The sequence below is a fragment of the Pyricularia oryzae genome, chromosome 2, assembly GCF_000002495.2.
Source record: "Pyricularia oryzae 70-15 chromosome 2, whole genome shotgun sequence".
Lineage (NCBI taxonomy): Eukaryota > Fungi > Ascomycota > Sordariomycetes > Magnaporthales > Pyriculariaceae > Pyricularia > Pyricularia oryzae.
This window is the reverse complement of record NC_017850.1, coordinates 116,916-134,052: the sequence shown is the minus strand read 5'-3', so window position 1 is coordinate 134,052 and position 17,137 is coordinate 116,916. Positions and strand designations below refer to the sequence as shown.

Sequence of the window (17,137 nt, the reverse complement as noted above, 5' to 3'; positions counted from 1 at the left end):
CAATGCCGAGGACACCGCCAACCTGTACCTACACCACGTATGGAAACTACACGGGTTGCCCCTGACGATAGTTTCGGATAGAGGCACCCAATTCGTGTCGAAGTTTTGGAAACACCTGACAACCCGTTTGAAAATCGACAGCCTGCTATCCACTGCTCACCACCCCGAGACTGACGGACAGACCGAGCGTTTTAACGCGTCCCTGGAACAATATTTGAGAGCTTATGTGGCCTACCTGCAAGATGATTGGGAAAGTTGGCTTCCCCTCGCCGAATTCACAGCCAACTCCCACAAGTCCGAGACCACCGGAACCTCCCCGTTTTACGCGACTTACGGATTCCATCCCCGCATGGGATTCGAGCCGGTACCCCTGAACCAGCCTTTGCCCGCCCAGCGGGATGCCGAAAAGCTAGCCGCCCGAATGGAAGCCATTCTGGAACAAGCCCGCGCCGAAATGACCGCCGCCCAAGCCCGTTACGAAGAACAGGCGAACCGACACCGTACCCCGGCCCGCCGGCTTACCGTCGGCCAATATGTATGGTTAGACGCACGGAATATCCAGACCGCCCGCCCGCAGAAGAAACTGGATTGGAAGAACTTGGGACCCTTCCGAATTTCTGAAGTGATTAGCCCGTACGCCTACCGTTTGGACCTGCCGTCGTCTATGAGAGTACACCCTGTTTTCAATATAAACCGACTAAAACCTGCTGACGTTGAGCCCCTGCCGGGCCAACAACCTGCACCGCCACCCCATTTGGAAGTGGAAGGTGAGAGAGAATACGAAGTCGAAGAGATCCTCGACTCCTTTTGGGAAACCCGCGGCCGAGGAGGCCGCCGGCTGAAATATATCGTCCGTTGGGCTGGATATAGCGAACCCACGACTGAACCTGCCGATTACCTGGAAAACGCTGCTCAATTGGTAAAGAATTTCCACCGTCGATACCCCCATAAGCCCGGGCCCCGGCCGTGACGGAGCTCGGCCTGGAAGGGGGGAATACTGTCACAGACCTGAAGGACAGCCACTGGGCTGTCGCTTAGTCATGACCCCTGTCACGTGAAGGCGCGAGGGCCGAGCGCCTCGCGCGCGTATATCTACGCGAAATCTCTGCAGTCTCCGATATGTAGCTCCTCGAGCTACGTCTTCGTCAACAACCACCTGCTACCCTGTGCCTGGAAGACTAGATAGCCAATATACTCTGTCCTGTTACCTGATCGCCCGCACCTACCTGTCCGCCCTGCCTGCCCGTGACACCGTTTAAAAAGTCCGAATTTTAATAACGCAAAAAAATACGAATGGGCTTATATACGAAAAAAAAGGCGAAAATAAAAAGGGATATAATGCGCAAATAACAATTAAACGGCGATGTAAAAACTGTAGTAAGCCCGGATATAATATACAAATATAATAGGAAAATGAAAAAATATTTGCTATATATAATTCCGATTGCATTGTAATTAATTAAGCAACGCTGGCGTTGTAATTAAAATTGGAAATAAGACGGACCGGAAAAATATCCGGGGTATTATCCTGTCCGGGGTATTATATATCCACGTTATTAACAATGGTGGTGGTGCATTCGTGGCTATTTAATCCCGAAAAATACCGTCCTTAACGACCCAGTTGCCGGAAATAATAACGCCATAATGGATTTTGGGTTCGGTGGACCGTTTTTCTGGTTTTTTCACTTTTTTCCGATAATCGCACTGCGCGCAAATTTTGGCCTGGTTTATAATTTAATCGTTGGGGTTTTGCGGAATTATGGCCTTTTAAAAACCGACTTGGTAATTAAAATATTAAATATATTCCGAAAATATTTCGAAAAAACGGTCGTTCTGCGTTTTTTAATGGACGAAAATAATATTACCCAAATTTGGTTTTGCCAAACGTGGATAAAATTATATTGTTTCGTCCAAAATGGCGGTTAACCGAATTTTTTTCCGTTTTTAAATGGTTTTTAACGTTGCCAATTTTTTAAAAAGAATTTCGGATGCAGGGGTAAAAACGCCGATTTGTTTAAATTGGCCATTTTTTCCCAATTTCCCCAAATCGTATTATACGATTCCCGGGTTTGCACCAATAAATTGGTTAACAATAACGTCGCCAAAACGGATATTAATATTATCCGCCAACTTAAAAACCCCGGCACCAATACTAATTATTAAACCGAAGCGAAAATGTGGAAAAAAAATAATTATATTTATCGCGGTTATCGTTGCGGATACGGTACCGATTTTACTAATAATTAAAAATGTAATAATAATATTATAATTTCCCATCCGATCCCAGGTATAATTATTGGTATTTTTGGGTTATTTTTTAAAATTTGCCGGCCTTCGATATTTTTTATTAAATATGGATTATGCTGCGGTAAATTCCTTATTAAAACCAGCGATCCACCCGATAATATATATTTTAGGGTTTTGGAATTATTTTAAGGATATTATTGCAATTTAATAGGGTTTGGAATGGGTTTTAAAAGGGTATCGATTTTGGTAATGGAATTAATAAGGTGTGGAGAATAAGGTTTCGAAAATAAAATAAAAATGGAAAAACGCTTAATATAATATTGGAATAAACAATTTAAATTGCTTTTGTAAAAACAGAAATAAAGCCCTTAAAAGGGGTAACGGGGTTCGACGGCGAGGTGCGCCCAATTTGGCCAACCACAAAATTTTTTCCTTTGGAATTGTTTGGCGGTTATATTATATGGTCGTCGCCGTTATAGTAAATAATTATACGCCTGCCCTCGCTTATTACCCGGTCGAACGGCATATTTTTATTGGTACGGGATTTATATTCGCCGTAATACAATATATTTTTTGCGGATATTGGAACAATTTGCTAATTGTCGTTTCCCGTAACCGAATTTCGTAATTTCTATTAGAGGTTATTTTTCGGAAATTAATTTCGAAGTCGATACCCAGCCCGCCTGTCGCAGCCGGACCCCCGGTAAAAACGAGCCGATACGACTGGTATTATAAAATGCGGTGCAGGTAATGGTATCGAAAATCGTCGTTACGTTGTTATATAATACCACGAATTGTTTTTCTCGTCCACCCAATTAATTATAATACCCGACCGATCGATTGTTTCGATATTTTAGCTTTAAATTCGCAATAAAAGGAGTTTAAATGTTATAGGTGACGGCAGGTTAAAAAACAAAAGAAAAGGTTGGTATTAATAAACAATTTATTCGATCGCTTAGCAAACCCCGAATTTGATATAATTTTATTTTTATACGCGTTAAATCCATATAACATTACCTAATAAATGGAAATACCCCTGAAAAACTATATGGCCTCCATTTATTAAATTAAAAAATTAAATGGGTATAAAAAAGGGAAGATTTCGGCTATTATCGAAAAATAATATTTTCCTGCTGGCCGTTTTGCCGAATTATAATACCTATCCGGATAAAAAAAAATAGCATTGCAATTTGCGGCAATATAAAGGAAACCTCCCATAATATTAGGGTAAAATTAAATTAAACGAATTTAAAATTGACCAATTTATTATTTTAATATTATATTTTCGGAGCAGGGGTATTAATTTCGATAATTTATAAAAAAACGTAATTAAAAATTGGTTTAACGAAGGGGATTTAAATTTACAATTTCTTTTTATTCGCAAAATTTAACCTTTAATTTTCCTAAAACTCGACATTTTATATTTAATGGGTGTTAAATCTGCCTCGCCTGCCTTTTTAATTTATTTCGATATTGCCAATATTTAATTTAATTACATATAATCGTATAATAGTTGGTCAGTTTAGTTATATTATTGGATTTAATTTACCCCATAATTATATTTTGGTAACGGATTAATGCCGTTTTTGGAAAAAGAATTTAACAGCGGTATAATCGTCGGAAGCCTCCCGGATAAAAAAAATTGCAAAATAAATAAACGAATAAAAAAATAAAAAAGGCGTGGTAATTTTTTAAAGGAACCGGGATAAAAACCAGCGATTAAAATCCGTCGTTACCCATAATATTTGTATTATATACTTTAAACAGGCAATTAATTTTGTTTATTACGAAACTATTACCATTTGAGGAAAAGTTTGGCATTAATATAAAAATTAAGCGGAAATAAACCCACCAAACCCCTAAAATATTATATGGACGTTTGCAAAATAACATTTTTACATTTGTTCGCATTTTTTGCATAATAAAAAAACGAAATTTAAATTTATGTATACCGTTCCCCTTATCGATATAAAACAACCTGGAATTTTGTAAATTAAAAATATTAAATTATCCCGAAATGTAACCAATATATTTAAACCTGTTTATAATAATTTCGCGTAATTTTACGTAAACCTCGGTGTTACGATAAACGTATCGGGGTAATTTGTTTTTAAAAATAAAGGTACGATTGCTAAAAGCAAATAAACGTTAATATTATAATTGGAGATTTTCGATAATTGGAGTAAAATTATAATTGGTTTCAAATATAATAAATATCGAGGTTAATCCTAAAAATAAATTTATTTATACGGTAGTAAATTTGTTTATTTAACCTGTGGCCCAAATATAATTTTTTTTAATTTTTACAAATTATTTGATGTAATTTGTTTTTGGCGTTAATCCTAATTTTAAAAAATTATTCGATATTATATTTTGGTAATTACGTATGGTTACCCGATTTTATCCTTATGGAATTTTGGGTTTTGTCGGCAAAATTTTACCTTCCCTCCCTAGTACCGTCCCGGTTATAATATTAGGGGTATTTTCGGGCCTTTTTGCCCGCTATTATTTAGCGGAAATCCGGGTAAATAAAAAATTAATTATTAAAACCCATTTTGGTCTTTAAATTGGTTTATAGCGATATTGAAAAAAAATTAGGACAGGCGATATTAGGCAAATTATAAAATATATAAATTTTGAAATTGGGGCGAAAAGGTGGCCAGGCAATTTAAATTGGAACTTATTATTGGACCCCACAAACCCAAAAATAGCCTATTATTAATTTGGATTTTTGTCGACAAAATCGTTAAATATTGGAATGTTTGGAATATTGGAAAATCTAAAACTAAAATTCCAAAAAAATAAATTTGGAATACGGAAAAGCTGAAATTGGGCCAAACCCTACCCAATTTCTGGATATGCCCGTTTTTGGTTGGGCAATTTTAACCGAAAACCCAAAAATGGGATTTGGCGATTGCGCCAAAAATTTAAATAATATTTACCCTTTAATTATTTAACAATGGTAATTTAAAATTATATAATAAAAAAATTTTAAAAGGGAAATTTACAATATATTGCTAAAAAATAATTTGGGCGACAAATTAAAATTTTTAATTAATGGCGTATTTTATTATTATTTAGGTCGGTATATAATTAAAACCAAAAAATTTATGGTTAAAATTCCGTAATTACGATTTAAAGCATATCGCAAACGTAAATAAGGAATAATATTAAGGTGTAACAGTTTTAACCCAATAATTTGCTTTTTCGTTTCAGTTTTATTATTTTGCATTATTATACGTTGAAAAAAATGTTCAGGAATTACGAAAATGGACCATTACAAAATGTGGCACAGGGTTGATAACCCAAAATAGAATAATAACAGTTTAGTGCAGTTCGGTGCAGTTTAGGGCGGCTCAGTGCAGATTCAGTGCGGCTCAGGGTAAGCTCAGGGCGGCTCAGTGCAAATTCAGGGGCGCATCCAAAAAAGGAAATTTTGCGTGTCGAGATTCGGCGCAGATATTGTCCTGTTAGTAACTCACAATATTTTTAGAGCAATGGCATTAATATGGGTTTGCCACAACTGTAAATACAACTATTTCGCGGGTAAATATTTAGTAGCGGGGAGAAGACTGTTATATTAAATAGGTCTCAAGCAGCAGCAATGTCCCAGCAATACGACTCTCCACCAACGACTTCAAATCAGTTTGAAAGTTACCAAAGTGTGCCTCTTCATACGTTGACCCCTCTCCCCTCAGTGTTTTTTTTACCCAAGTTCGAGTCGGGTTTTGAGAACTTATTAAAATGCACGTCTCCAAATTTGCTCAATTGGCGGCCCTGCTGGCTGTTGCCGCCCCGGTACTGGCCTCAAACCAGGCTACCGACAGCCCCAGAGGCGTTGCAAAGTTCCCAAACAGCGCTGGAGCATCCCCTGCCGGGGCCTATGCCGGCTCCCCCCGGCGTGCTGAGAAGGCGGCCGCACGCTGCGAGGCACGCCGAAGGATCCAAGCACGCACCGAGCCCACCAGTTTGGACCCCCCAGTCCCTCGAGCCCCCTCGACTGGACGGATGACGACGAGTCCAACCCGTGCAGATACTTTTCCCGAAGCCGCCCAAGCATGATCCACGCTCGGCACTCTGATCCCATCGATGTCAAGACCCCACTCGAGCCCGAGACCGTCACCCTGCCCGGGCACATCCGGCCCGTCAAGGTCAAGAGCTTCAAGAAGAAGATTCTCCCCGAGGGAAACCCCAGCCCCAAAGCCCCTCCGGATTCTGCCGGTCTCGACAAAAGAACTACGCATAACTGGGCTGTTGGGGTTGAACTGATTGATGGATATCGCAGAAATACTTTGGGGATCCCCGCCTCGTCTTTGACCAAGAATCCCACCCTTGTCCTGACCGGCAAGCCCAAGGAAGGGGACGAAGCCAAGAAACCCGAGGAATCCACTAAACCCAAGGAGCCCCAAGAGAAGCCTAAGGCATGAGGGTGCAGCCCATTTGGACGGGACTGGGCTATTAAACATTTTGGTCAAGGGTTTTAGATAAACAGCATAAACTTTTTTTTTTGCAACCAAATTGTCCTGCGTCAGCTTTGAATGGTTTTTATCAATAGTCACTCCTTCACAATCGCTCATGTTTAAACGTGACAAAGACCAGTAACAACTAATTAAAGCCCATCTTCAATGCGGTTCTCTACTCTTAGTACGGCTTTTATTAGATTGGGTTTGGGTCTTGCCGAAGGTGCTAAACATTTACCAACGGGGGAGTAGCAGCACTAGTCGCGTCAGGTGAAAATAGCCTTGCGCATAGAGTAACATCCAGGTTCGATTTATGGAAGTGGCGGACATGTCCGGATACCTTGCTTTTTTGGCCCTGACAGCAGGTAGGCTCAGACCCAGGGTTCCTGGCATCCCCTTGCGCGACGTGCAAAGTCTTTAAATATAAGACATTGGGCCGTACCAGCTTTTGGTGCGGTATGCAATAATATTACAGCCAACTATTCGTCCAGTCGGCTACCTGGAACAATTCTATCGCCACGATCTCTTTGCTTTTTCACCATACTTATTATACTTTGCTATTGCAAAAAAAAAAAAAGAAAACTCCCCACAATTTGTGTCTTGGATAAAAATGCGGCCTTTTATTTCCATCCTGGCCTTGACCATGGTGCTCGGCGCCAGTGCCTCATTCAATTATGCAGAATGCATTGAAGATTGCGTTAAAGAGGTCACCAGTAATAATAACAAGTCGCCTCAACATATCAAACCACACCACGACGGTGCTAAACAGGCTGCCAGTGGCAAGGACAAGCCGCCCCAGGATATTGAAAAGATCCGCCGCGATTGTGAGACATCGTGCGATGCCCAATTGATCAAATATATGGGCTGGACAGCCTGGCGAGCGGCTTTATGGTAGTTCGAGGTTGGGTATATTCTGTTTATTTATTGGTGGAGAAAGGTGTGTAGAGCAGGACATGCTCATTCTCAAGAAAAATATAGAACATACTAGTTCTGTTCTCTTGACAAACCCAACACACTTGTCGTTCTTTTATAAAGTCTCTGGTCCGAAACCAGCAGGCGGTGCCACAGTTGCAGAACTTGCGTTACTCGCCCCACTCGGACCAGCCGAGTTCATCCGACACATTGCTCTTACCACTCTGAAGAAGATGAACTAAAGCTCCCTGCTGGCGGAACGAAGGCTAAAGTAGAACATTAGCAGCACGCACGATCTGCCGACGGCGTATAAACTGGAAAAGAAAGGACAAAAGCACCGCCAAAGCTCAATGCCACGTTAACATACCGCAGGGGGGAACATCCTTGTCCGCAGGGAACAAAGTATGCCACACAGCTTTCCAGTCTTTGACTTGAGGAGTTTTATCAAGTGGATCAAGCTTATCAGCTTTTTCCCTATTAACCCCATCTTCAGGATTCTCAACAACCTCTTTGCACTTGCCCGAGCGGGAACGATTCAAGTGCGCCTCGAGGGACTTGGAGTCGCGAAAGCTTGTTTTGCATCTCTTGCACACAAACTCAGACTGGTGTAAAGAATGGCAAGATTTAATGTGCCCCCTAGGGAAAACGGAAAATGTTAGCCAAAAGTGTATTGAATAGGGGTTGTGCGTCAATCAGGAATCCCATCGACGTGTAGCTCAAACAATAAACGGAAGCTCTTGTACTTAAGCATCAGGATGTTTTCAAATGATCCAAGTGCGCAGCTGGGCCATCTATCGACGTTGAATCGCTGCGGGTTTCGTTTTCGGAACGGACAGCTGAGTGGAGCGGCGTCGTCTTCTTCATTTGATGCACTGTCTTGTTGAGACCCATCATCCAAGCCTGGATCTGTCCCTATCGGCATTGAAGCAAGGGCAACCTCCTTGAGGTGATGTCTTATATGCTTTGTAATAGCGGGCCTGTCCATTCCGGCCGTCTCCTGGTGGCAGAGTGGACAGGACTCCAACTTCCAGTCGTCTGAATGCTTGGCCAAAAGATGGCTTTCCCAAGACTGGCAATTCTCGAACGGCACCACACGCTCACCGTAGCAGCTGGGAGCGATGCAGATGTATGGCTTGAGATCTGTGACGATATGGTGTCTGTCGATTGTTAGCTTCAAAGAGTAAAAACCACACCTGTGCTTGTTCGCCTTGAATTGAAAAGAAGCAGAAAGAGAAATGGGCTTTGAGCAGTCACACCAGACTTGACATACTTCCATGTTCTGTCATCTTTGATTGTGGCTTCGAGTCCACAGAGCCAGCAAATGAAGGGGATCCCCGCTTGTGCTTCTTTACTTAAACGGGGAACACGCCTTGCCTGACTGTCCCATTGTGTGAAGCTCATCAATGTTTCGGCGCAACTATCAGCATTGAAAGAGGCTCCCTGGTCAGAGTCGTGCCCAGGTGAAGCGATATTGGTAGCCCCCTTGCAATTTTTCCTGTTATTGTCTTGTCTCGTTCGAATCAAACGAGTCAACCGGCTAACATTGGCTTGTGCCAGTTTCGAGGCCACGGCGTCATTTACGCCTGGAAGTCGCTCATGTATCTGGTCTTTAAATGCTTGCCCCCGTTCAGAGTTATAAACGTCTACCTCGCTCGCTAGACGTTCTGTCTCATAAGGGACAAACTGAACAGGAGGCTCTTCGTACAGTGGTGCCAGGCTGCTGAGACACTCGGTGGCTGCGGTCAGAGATTTGGTCTTTTCGAGAATGTCTCTTGGATTTCTGGGAGGAGGGGGAAGACGGCGTTTGTTATCCTCATCCCAGTTATAGCCGTGACTCTCCATAAATCGCGCCGAATCCATTAGATCTTGGAGATTCCTAGCGCGTTCCGCAAAACGAAAGATTGAAACTGACAGTCCAAATGTTGAGACTAACATGGAGAGGAATCAGTAAAGTTTTCACTTCTGCGACGCAAAAGAATATATACCTTCGATCAATATCTCCGCGACCTCCCTCATGATTTCGGCCGTTAGGTTCCTGATCTCGGGGCTTTTCTGGAATGTCTCATCCAAGCCCCCGGATGAAGCGCCAAAGTCATCGTCCCAGATGACAATGGTCTCGTAGCTTCGACGAACGCTGTTGGTGACTTCCTCGGGCTCTTGCTTTTCAAGCAGCAGGGTTTGCAACACTTCGAGGAAGAGCGAGCGGACACCGCGGCACAATCGCTCCATGTAGCTCGTGCTGTGTTGGCCCGATGCATCGTCGATGCCCGACACCCACTCGGATGTGCGATTGAGGGGACTAGGGGTGTTGGCGATGGCTTCCAGCTGCGATCTGAATTCTCGCGCCGAGCTAGACTTGCCGTCCGGGTCTGACGAGTGGGGAGAACGAATGGGGCCGTTCGACTTTGCGGACATGGCTATAGCGCATGTAATGGGTTGAAATGGTGTGTAAAGTAAAGAATGAAGCAGGGAAGTAAAAGTAGGGGGACAACTACCACCAAAGTGTGACAACCGCGATAGGCATGGCGCAGCAATCATTTAATCTCCAGTGGGTGTCGTATCGTATCCCTGTCGTGTCACGATCCGATTGGCCTCCATTTCCATGCATAGCTGTTTTGTGAGAAGCGTTGCCCACTGCGGCTGACTTTTTCCACTTGGCGCCGGTTTCTCTTTGCATGGCAAACAGGGCCATAAATCCCTTGGACGCGGCAGGCCATCTCCACACCATTCCTTTCAACCACACCAGCCACCTGTGCTCCCACCGACCACTGCAAAAGTTGACCACGAACAGCGAGGCTTCGAAAGTCACACCCAAAGAACTACGAGGTCACCAATGGATCCAGTATCGCTGACTCTTGGTCTGCTGCCCTTGATTGCAGGTACTGTCAAGGGAGCCAAGAAGACCCGGACAAAGCTGCATGCGCTTGTGAATTATGCAGACGAGGTCAAACGAGTTCACATGCGCTTCATGATACAAGAGTCGCGCGTCAGGACGCAGTCGGCTCTCCTCATCTGCCACGCCAGGGCGGTGCCCCTGAATGTCAATATCGAGACGGAACTACTCGAGCAAGCCGCTGCGGACCTGCCAACAACTTTATCTCTGGGCGACGAAAAGATCAAGCGATACCTCGGAGACAGCTACAACACATGCGTGGAGCTTTTCTGCGACATCTCTTCCAAGCAGACCGCCATCCTCAAGATGCTGGAGCGCTTTGAGCCCGACACAACCTCGAGCCAGTCTGTATGTCATCTTGATGGCTGGCTACTTGCATTGGCCAAGTTGTTCAAGCTGACAAGAAGCATACAAGAGAGTTTCTGAGAGGCTCTCCAAAGGGATTGCTTTTGCTTTTCGGGAGTCTGAATGCACTGAGCTCGTCAATGATTTGCAAACTGCATTGGACGGTTTAACGCAGTTGAATCGAGACAGGAGAGACCTTCAGCTTTCGCTGAGCGCGGAAGCACCTTGCAAACCTTTGGTCCTGGCAAAGGCATCCAACCAACCGTCCCTGGCCTTTCCGCCGTATGAAAGAATCACAAGAGCGACAAAAGATCTTCACCTCGCGCTGAGCTCCGCTTTCATGGGCACACCAAGTTCAGCACCCATCACGCATGCCAGGAAAGATATCGCGCATCAGGCCAAGCTCTTCATCGACGCTTCCAAGACAAACGACGAGGTCCGATCTACAATCATGCTTTCCTGTCCATGCAATCCTGACGATGAGCAAGTAACCCCAGCGGCAATGAACGCAAGCGATGCTTCTTTAAACATCATTACTGACGGTTGGAAGCCATCTTCAGCTTGCAAAACAGTACCAAGCTTCTTAACCTGACCGTCAAGTCTGTCGAAATATGGGACGCTGAAAGCGGCGGCTCAGACCAGGACCAACCCCAGAGAAAAAAGACACGACCAAGTGTTCGGAAATCAGTTCGCACAGAGTGTCCTGTCCTATCCGCAGGAGTAAACGCGACGATACAGAGCCAGCCAAGCAGCACACTTCAACTACAAGCTCACGCATTTGAGCTGTGCGCCTGTCTACACCGAGGCTGCTGCAGCGGCGGCAAGGCCAAACACAAGGGCAAAGGCAAGGCAGGAGCCATTCCAGGCTCTCTCCACACCCTCTCGACGCCAGCGTACACCCACAGCTTCTTTCCGACCCACGGCGCCGACTATTGTCGGCCGAGCAACCTTGCAAAGGACTTCATGTCGCTCCGGGAAGCTTTCGACTACGACCCCGAGCCGAACTTTAGCAAAACGGACCAGCTCAAGCTGGCGAGGAACATCGCCACCGCGCTCCTCAAGTTCCACGGCACCCCGTGGCTCGGCGACTTTTGGGGTGTCCGCGACCTCTCGCTGGTCTCGGTGGCGAGCGGAGGGATAGGGTCTTCGCTGGGCCAGTCCATGCGGACCCTCCATGTCGGTTTGGACGTGGCGCAAGGTTTGGCTCCGAGGCGGCTACCCCCGCGGGAATCTTCGGCCGCCTCGCTCAGCAGGCAGACTCTGCTTGCCAGGAGGCCCAAGGATGCACCTGCTCAAGACTGCCCGCAACTCCTGGACGCCGGGACAATCAGGGGCAGCATGCAGCTGCACAGGATCGACAACCTCCCGCTCTACTACCTCGGCGTGGTGCTGCTGCAGATTGACAGGTGGGAGCCCGTCAACGAGGACGACCTGTCTCGGGTCTACCAGCTTGCCAGGAAGAAGCCCCGGCTCGGGGAGAGGTATGCATACATTGTGCAAAAGTGCCTCAAGTGCCGCTTTGCCCAGGCACGCGAGGCGGACTATGACCTGTCCAACTTGGGGTTGCAGACGGGTGTTTACCAAGAAGTGGTGTGTGGGATATCCGGAATCTTGGAGGGTCTCAACATAATAGACGAGGAATAATACAGCACATGTGAACCTTTTGTCATCAGACTCCACAATCAATGTCCTACGCCTTTGACTACCTCTTTGGAGACCAACACTCGCTACTGTCGCTCGTCATCAGGGCTGTAAACCCTGTACAGTGTCTTTTACACGGCCGGGTCCTCATGCAAGATGAGCCGCGAAGGAGGAGCAAGCGTTGCATTCGAGGCCCTATGAGTAGCTCTTGATAGGATAGAGAAGGCCTCATCATGAACAGAAAGACAAAAAAGAAAAAAAGGTAGAAAACGGGATCGTCATTCTCCATGAAGAGTCGGATTAAAGTCGAGCTTCCAGAACCACAATGCCACACAACAACTCCACATGGCCACATCTCAAATGGTGGAAAGCAAACACTCCATAATGGCAAACCTTAGAGGTATGCAATAGACAACTCGGCACTCCGGTAAGCACGGAGGCGACACGACGGGTAGGGCGGCTATCTATCTATCTATGTGGACGGGAACCGGAGGCGAGCTCCTTTTGTTTCCCCACGTGGGTCCGAGGGGTACCTGGCGAGCCTACGGCAGTTATCTTTAGAGATGACCAATAACATCGCCTTCGGAACGTGCACCTGGATTTTGAAAAATGGCACTCTGGAGGTTAGAAAGGGTTCGGCTCCAAAAAAAAAGAAAAATGGAATACATGTAGGCATGACTGCCTTTTATTTTACATGTTAGTTCACAGTCTCGCCGAGAGGCCGACAGCCAAAAAGAGGGGCGTATTCCACAGCAATCTATTTTGTAAATCTCTGTGCATCCAGTGTCTTCTTGGCAACACACTCACCGCCCTGCGCTTGCCAGGATCCTGGCCTGGCTTGGTATTGCGTGATTGCAGCACCAAGATGCTGTTGTGAAATATGCACCATAATTGGAAGGGCCATATGCTTGTGGGGGCCGGCTATGATGGAGACGACCATTAATAACAGCAGAGGAACCATGGTGTACATAAAAGCCACTGTCTCTAGTGAGTTGTCACGTGTCTTTAGCTATCTGCAAACAAGGTAGGGAACAGAATCCAATTCGAGACAGACAAATCTGGAAATGATGGAAAAGAGACTGGGCTCGGCTATTGGAGGCTCGCTCAAGCAAGGAAGGCGCTGGAATGGATCAGGGTCGAGAGCCATCCACGGCCAGATCCGACGGGATGGCTTAGACCTAAATCGTAACTTTTTGCAGGCTCCAAAAAAAAAAGCCGATACCAAGCTAATTTTCATTATCTCGACCGACGTACATACGTGGTAGCAGTTATTGCAGCTTTCAGCGACAAACCCTGGACCAAGACCACCTTTGCCCTGCTACGTTATGTGGGAATCGGTCTATTACCTAGCTTGGCATGTTCAGCTCATGGAAACAAAAAGAAGAAAAAATTAGAAACTAGACCGAGACAACAACAAATCATCCTTTTGTCCTTATCGTCTCCGCGGCTGGTGTTGGTTCTCGTCGAGGTACAGTGCGGGCGGCAGCCAAGGTCAAAGCTGGGGTTGCAAGTTGGTACCTCGCCTGGCGTGGCCAAGCCGCTGGGAACCAGTCTGCCCCCCCGCAGCAGCGCGAAGCACACAGCCCCCCTTGGCAGTACCGACGTCACCCAAGAAAATGCCACCCCACCATACATAGTAGTTATCCCCACATGCCTTTTGGGTGGTAGGTAATCCCAACCTGACGGACGAGCCGATTGACGACACAGACGACCCCCAGGAAACCCGGTTTTGCCAGACAAAAAAAAAAAACCACACTTCAGGGCGGCCAGCAAAGTCGTTTTTGCTGAGGTTTGATTCATGGCGCGCCGCTCTGGCCCGACCAACATCGTCATGATTGTCGCCGCCTCGTGGGAACACGTACTGCTGCTCGAGATCGAAATGCCCCAAAGCCCGTGATGCGTGATGAACGTCACAATGCAGCGATTGTACAAGAATCTCGGCCCAGGTCTTGACCTCGAGCTGTCCTCCACGAGGGTAACGGGTCTGGGGGAATCACACCCAACCAAGCCAGCATCTCGTAGCAACCTCCAAATCGTAGCAACAAAACAATACGCGACCCTGTATAGCCAAGCAAACACTGGGACTTTTTTCCGCTTCATGTATTACTTCGTACCAATTCCTTTTTGTTTTCTGCTTTTATTTCTCCCAATAGAACTGGCGACGGCGCATGTCCGCAATCACTGACCGAAGACGGATGGGGATTCGCCTTGGCTTTCTTGGCAAGATCATGGTTGAACTAGGGGACTGACACCAACGCTTGTTGAATTGAAGGCATCGTGACCTTCCCAATTCTGTTGATAAGATTCCCAGCCAGGATGACTACCATGCCTAGCTATGTAGGTTGGTTACAAGGGTTTCCGCCGATGGGCCGGCCACGTGCTACTTGTTTTTGAGCCAAGGCGACAGACAGGGTCTTGTCTATCTACTTATTACTATGTACTAATTAGCACAAATTATGTTTCAGGGTCTGAAAATCGGCTGTCACGAACAGAATCTCGGGTCTTTTGGAGGGGGGTGGTTGGACCCCTTGGGTTCCTTTTCCCCGACTCAAGACAATGACGCCCGAGGTTGTGGTTGCTGATGAACCAAGCAGAAAGCTACTGCAGCTGGGGCCTTGAACAGGAGCGCTGATTGACGGCCAAACGGATGGGGTCGTCCAGGTATTTTGGCGCGCCTGCGTGACCAACCAGAGCGGGGCGTCGGCTCCGTCTCATTTGGTACTGTACTGAGGCCCGCTTCTATTTTTTTTTGTTTTCTTTTCTTTTTTTCCCTTTTGTCCCGCTCTCACCAATCGCCATCACCTCCCCGGTGGGATGAACTAGAACTAGCATGCACGCTTTTCTAGAAGCCATCCATCGCATGCAGCAATGCGGCAACTCGACATGCGCTAGACTAGCTGGCGCCTTTTGTACCAACCTAATGTACCCAGCATAGCAGTGGACTCACGCTCAAAATGCCGCAACAAGCACCGCATCGTACCGCACTTCGTACCTACTAACCACCCCCTCGTTTTGCACCACACGGACAAGACGTCCGTCCAGTATTATTGCCCTCCACGCCAAGCGGCAGGAATCGTTCAACAGGCTCGGCGCCGTGGTGCTTTTACTCGTCCCCGCCTGGAGTCGCTCGTCACTATTATGGCGAGTGCCCTAAACATTGCAATATACTGTAGTCTGGCTTGTCTGGGTCCAATTCCGCGCTGGTCTGTGCCGTTTTGCCGAAGTCTTCCGCCCGGTCAGGACGAAGGCGATCTATGATGAGAGACAATTGGTACTGTAGAGAAGCGCTTTTCCACCTTTCCTCCGACGTCAAAATTACTGCAACCGTGTCAAGCGTGTATACTACCTGCATGGTTCGAATCGCCCACATGATTTGTTTCTTTTTGTCACTACTAATCATTGGCGCGCTCTTTTTCTACTTTCTTTTTGTTTCTTTCTTATTAACTGACATCCATTCAACAAGTCAATTTCATGACGATTGATGTTCAGCACGATTGACCGGCAGCACCGGTAGTCGAGGCAGTTTTCGGTGTCTCTCCGGTTTTTCCACTACCAATATCCATTACACACCTTTGGCCAATACCAAGCGGTCTTGGTGCCGAGAAAAAAACGAGGCCCACTTGGCCGAGAGTCTCGGCGGGAGGCTCGGCGTTTGGCTGGGCGGTCCGGAGTTGGCAGTTCGGAGCGGGGCTGCCAGTGTGCCTTGAGCGTGCATGTATTGGACGTCGAGTAAGTAGCTACAGTGCCCCAGCAAGCGAAGCATTCAACGGGAATCCCACTTGCGCCGCATGCTCTTACCGTGACCCGGATGACCAAATATCGCTGACCATTGTCTTTTTGTTTTCTCTTCGACTACAGTCCCTACCTAGGTAGACATACAAGGCATACTTGTCTAGACATGCACTTGACAGCCGACCCAATAAGCCGTCGAGATTGCGTGCTCGCGTGCCCCTCTGCGCCAACGTCAAAAAGCACCACATCCAAGCCTTTGCCCAGACCTCAATCAGATTCTCGGCGGTTCATTTTTTTATAAAAAAAAAAAAAAAATCCCCGCAAAAGGATCCTGGCACTGTCATTCTTATCTACCATCATGATGCCAAGACACTTGCAGACGGCCCCGAGTGGCGGGCAACGTGCCCAGTATGAAGTCATGCCCAGAAAATGCCCAGAGCCGCAACGGACAGGGGGGCAAGGGTTTCGCGCTGCCCACCCCAGTCAGTCCCTGGGTACGTATCCACCAACTACGGATCGGCCTGCTGAATCCAGGATTGCAGTATGGTGTCCATCATGGTCCGAGGCGAGCTTACTTACGGCCACGACAAGTACATGTACTTGCCTTTTCCCGTCCTTCTTACGCCTTGATGACCATTCCATCTCTCGTCAAAACAAACTGGGTTCATTTCTTTTCCCGCCCTCCATCCCCCTTTTTACCTGTCCTTTGGCACTGCGTCTTCTCCCGGGTCACTAGGCTTCCTGATCTCAAGACTGCTGCTTCTGGAGATCTTTTTCCCCCGACTTTACTTCCAAGCCAAGCCCCCGACTGAAGAGAAGACCAGATGAACACCGGCCAGGTCACACGTCCGCAGATTCAGGAGGACTCTTACTGGGTGCCATACCCTTGAATACTCAACCCAACTCA

At 46.6% G+C, this 17,137-nt stretch overlaps 4 protein-coding genes across 4 annotated transcripts; 3 read left to right on the top strand and 1 right to left on the bottom strand.

Annotated features, from left to right (window-relative positions):
• Nucleotides 1-5,991: 5,991 nt before the first annotated feature.
• MGG_10725 (uncharacterized protein) lies at nt 5,992-6,674 on the top strand (the record flags this gene model as incomplete). The annotated part of the gene is made up of 2 exons (XM_003713257.1): nt 5,992-6,228; nt 6,345-6,674. 2 exons carry the CDS (start codon nt 5,992-5,994, stop codon nt 6,672-6,674), a joined length of 567 nt encoding a protein of 188 aa, XP_003713305.1.
• Nucleotides 6,675-7,579: 905 nt separating this feature from the next.
• On the bottom strand, nt 7,580-10,098 carry MGG_10727 (uncharacterized protein). Its single transcript, XM_003713256.1, has 5 exons — nt 9,605-10,098; nt 8,890-9,547; nt 8,363-8,776; nt 7,987-8,255; nt 7,580-7,885 (listed from the first exon to the last, which is right to left on the bottom strand). Exons 1-5 carry the CDS (start codon nt 10,032-10,034, stop codon nt 7,836-7,838), a joined length of 1,821 nt encoding a protein of 606 aa, XP_003713304.1. The 5' UTR covers nt 10,035-10,098; the 3' UTR covers nt 7,580-7,835.
• A 276-nt stretch (nt 10,099-10,374) lies between these two features.
• On the top strand, nt 10,375-12,742 carry MGG_10728 (uncharacterized protein). The gene is made up of 3 exons (XM_003713255.1): nt 10,375-10,860; nt 10,928-11,318; nt 11,408-12,742. The coding sequence occupies exons 1-3, from the start codon at nt 10,453-10,455 to the stop codon at nt 12,499-12,501; spliced, it is 1,893 nt and encodes a 630-aa protein (XP_003713303.1). The 5' UTR covers nt 10,375-10,452; the 3' UTR covers nt 12,502-12,742.
• A 3,917-nt stretch (nt 12,743-16,659) lies between these two features.
• MGG_15499 (uncharacterized protein) lies at nt 16,660-16,860 on the top strand (the record flags this gene model as incomplete). Its single annotated transcript, XM_003713254.1, has 2 exons — nt 16,660-16,724; nt 16,773-16,860. The coding sequence occupies 2 exons, from the start codon at nt 16,660-16,662 to the stop codon at nt 16,858-16,860; spliced, it is 153 nt and encodes a 50-aa protein (XP_003713302.1).
• Nucleotides 16,861-17,137: the final 277 nt, after the last annotated feature.

Coding starts and splice junctions, on each gene's coding strand:
- MGG_10728 (XM_003713255.1), top strand. CDS start 10,453: ATGGATCCAGTATCGCTGACTCTTGGTCTGCTGCCCTTGATTGCAGGT. Junction 10,861..10,927: donor ACACAACCTCGAGCCAGTCT/GTATGTCATCTT, acceptor GAAGCATACAAG/AGAGTTTCTGAGAGGCTCTC. Junction 11,319..11,407: donor ATCTACAATCATGCTTTCCT/GTCCATGCAATC, acceptor GACGGTTGGAAG/CCATCTTCAGCTTGCAAAAC.
- MGG_10727 (XM_003713256.1), bottom strand. CDS start 10,034: ATGTCCGCAAAGTCGAACGGCCCCATTCGTTCTCCCCACTCGTCAGAC. Junction 8,777..8,889: donor AAAGATGACAGAACATGGAA/GTATGTCAAGTC, acceptor AACAATCGACAG/ACACCATATCGTCACAGATC. Junction 8,256..8,362: donor GAAAACATCCTGATGCTTAA/GTACAAGAGCTT, acceptor CGTTTTCCCTAG/GGGGCACATTAAATCTTGCC.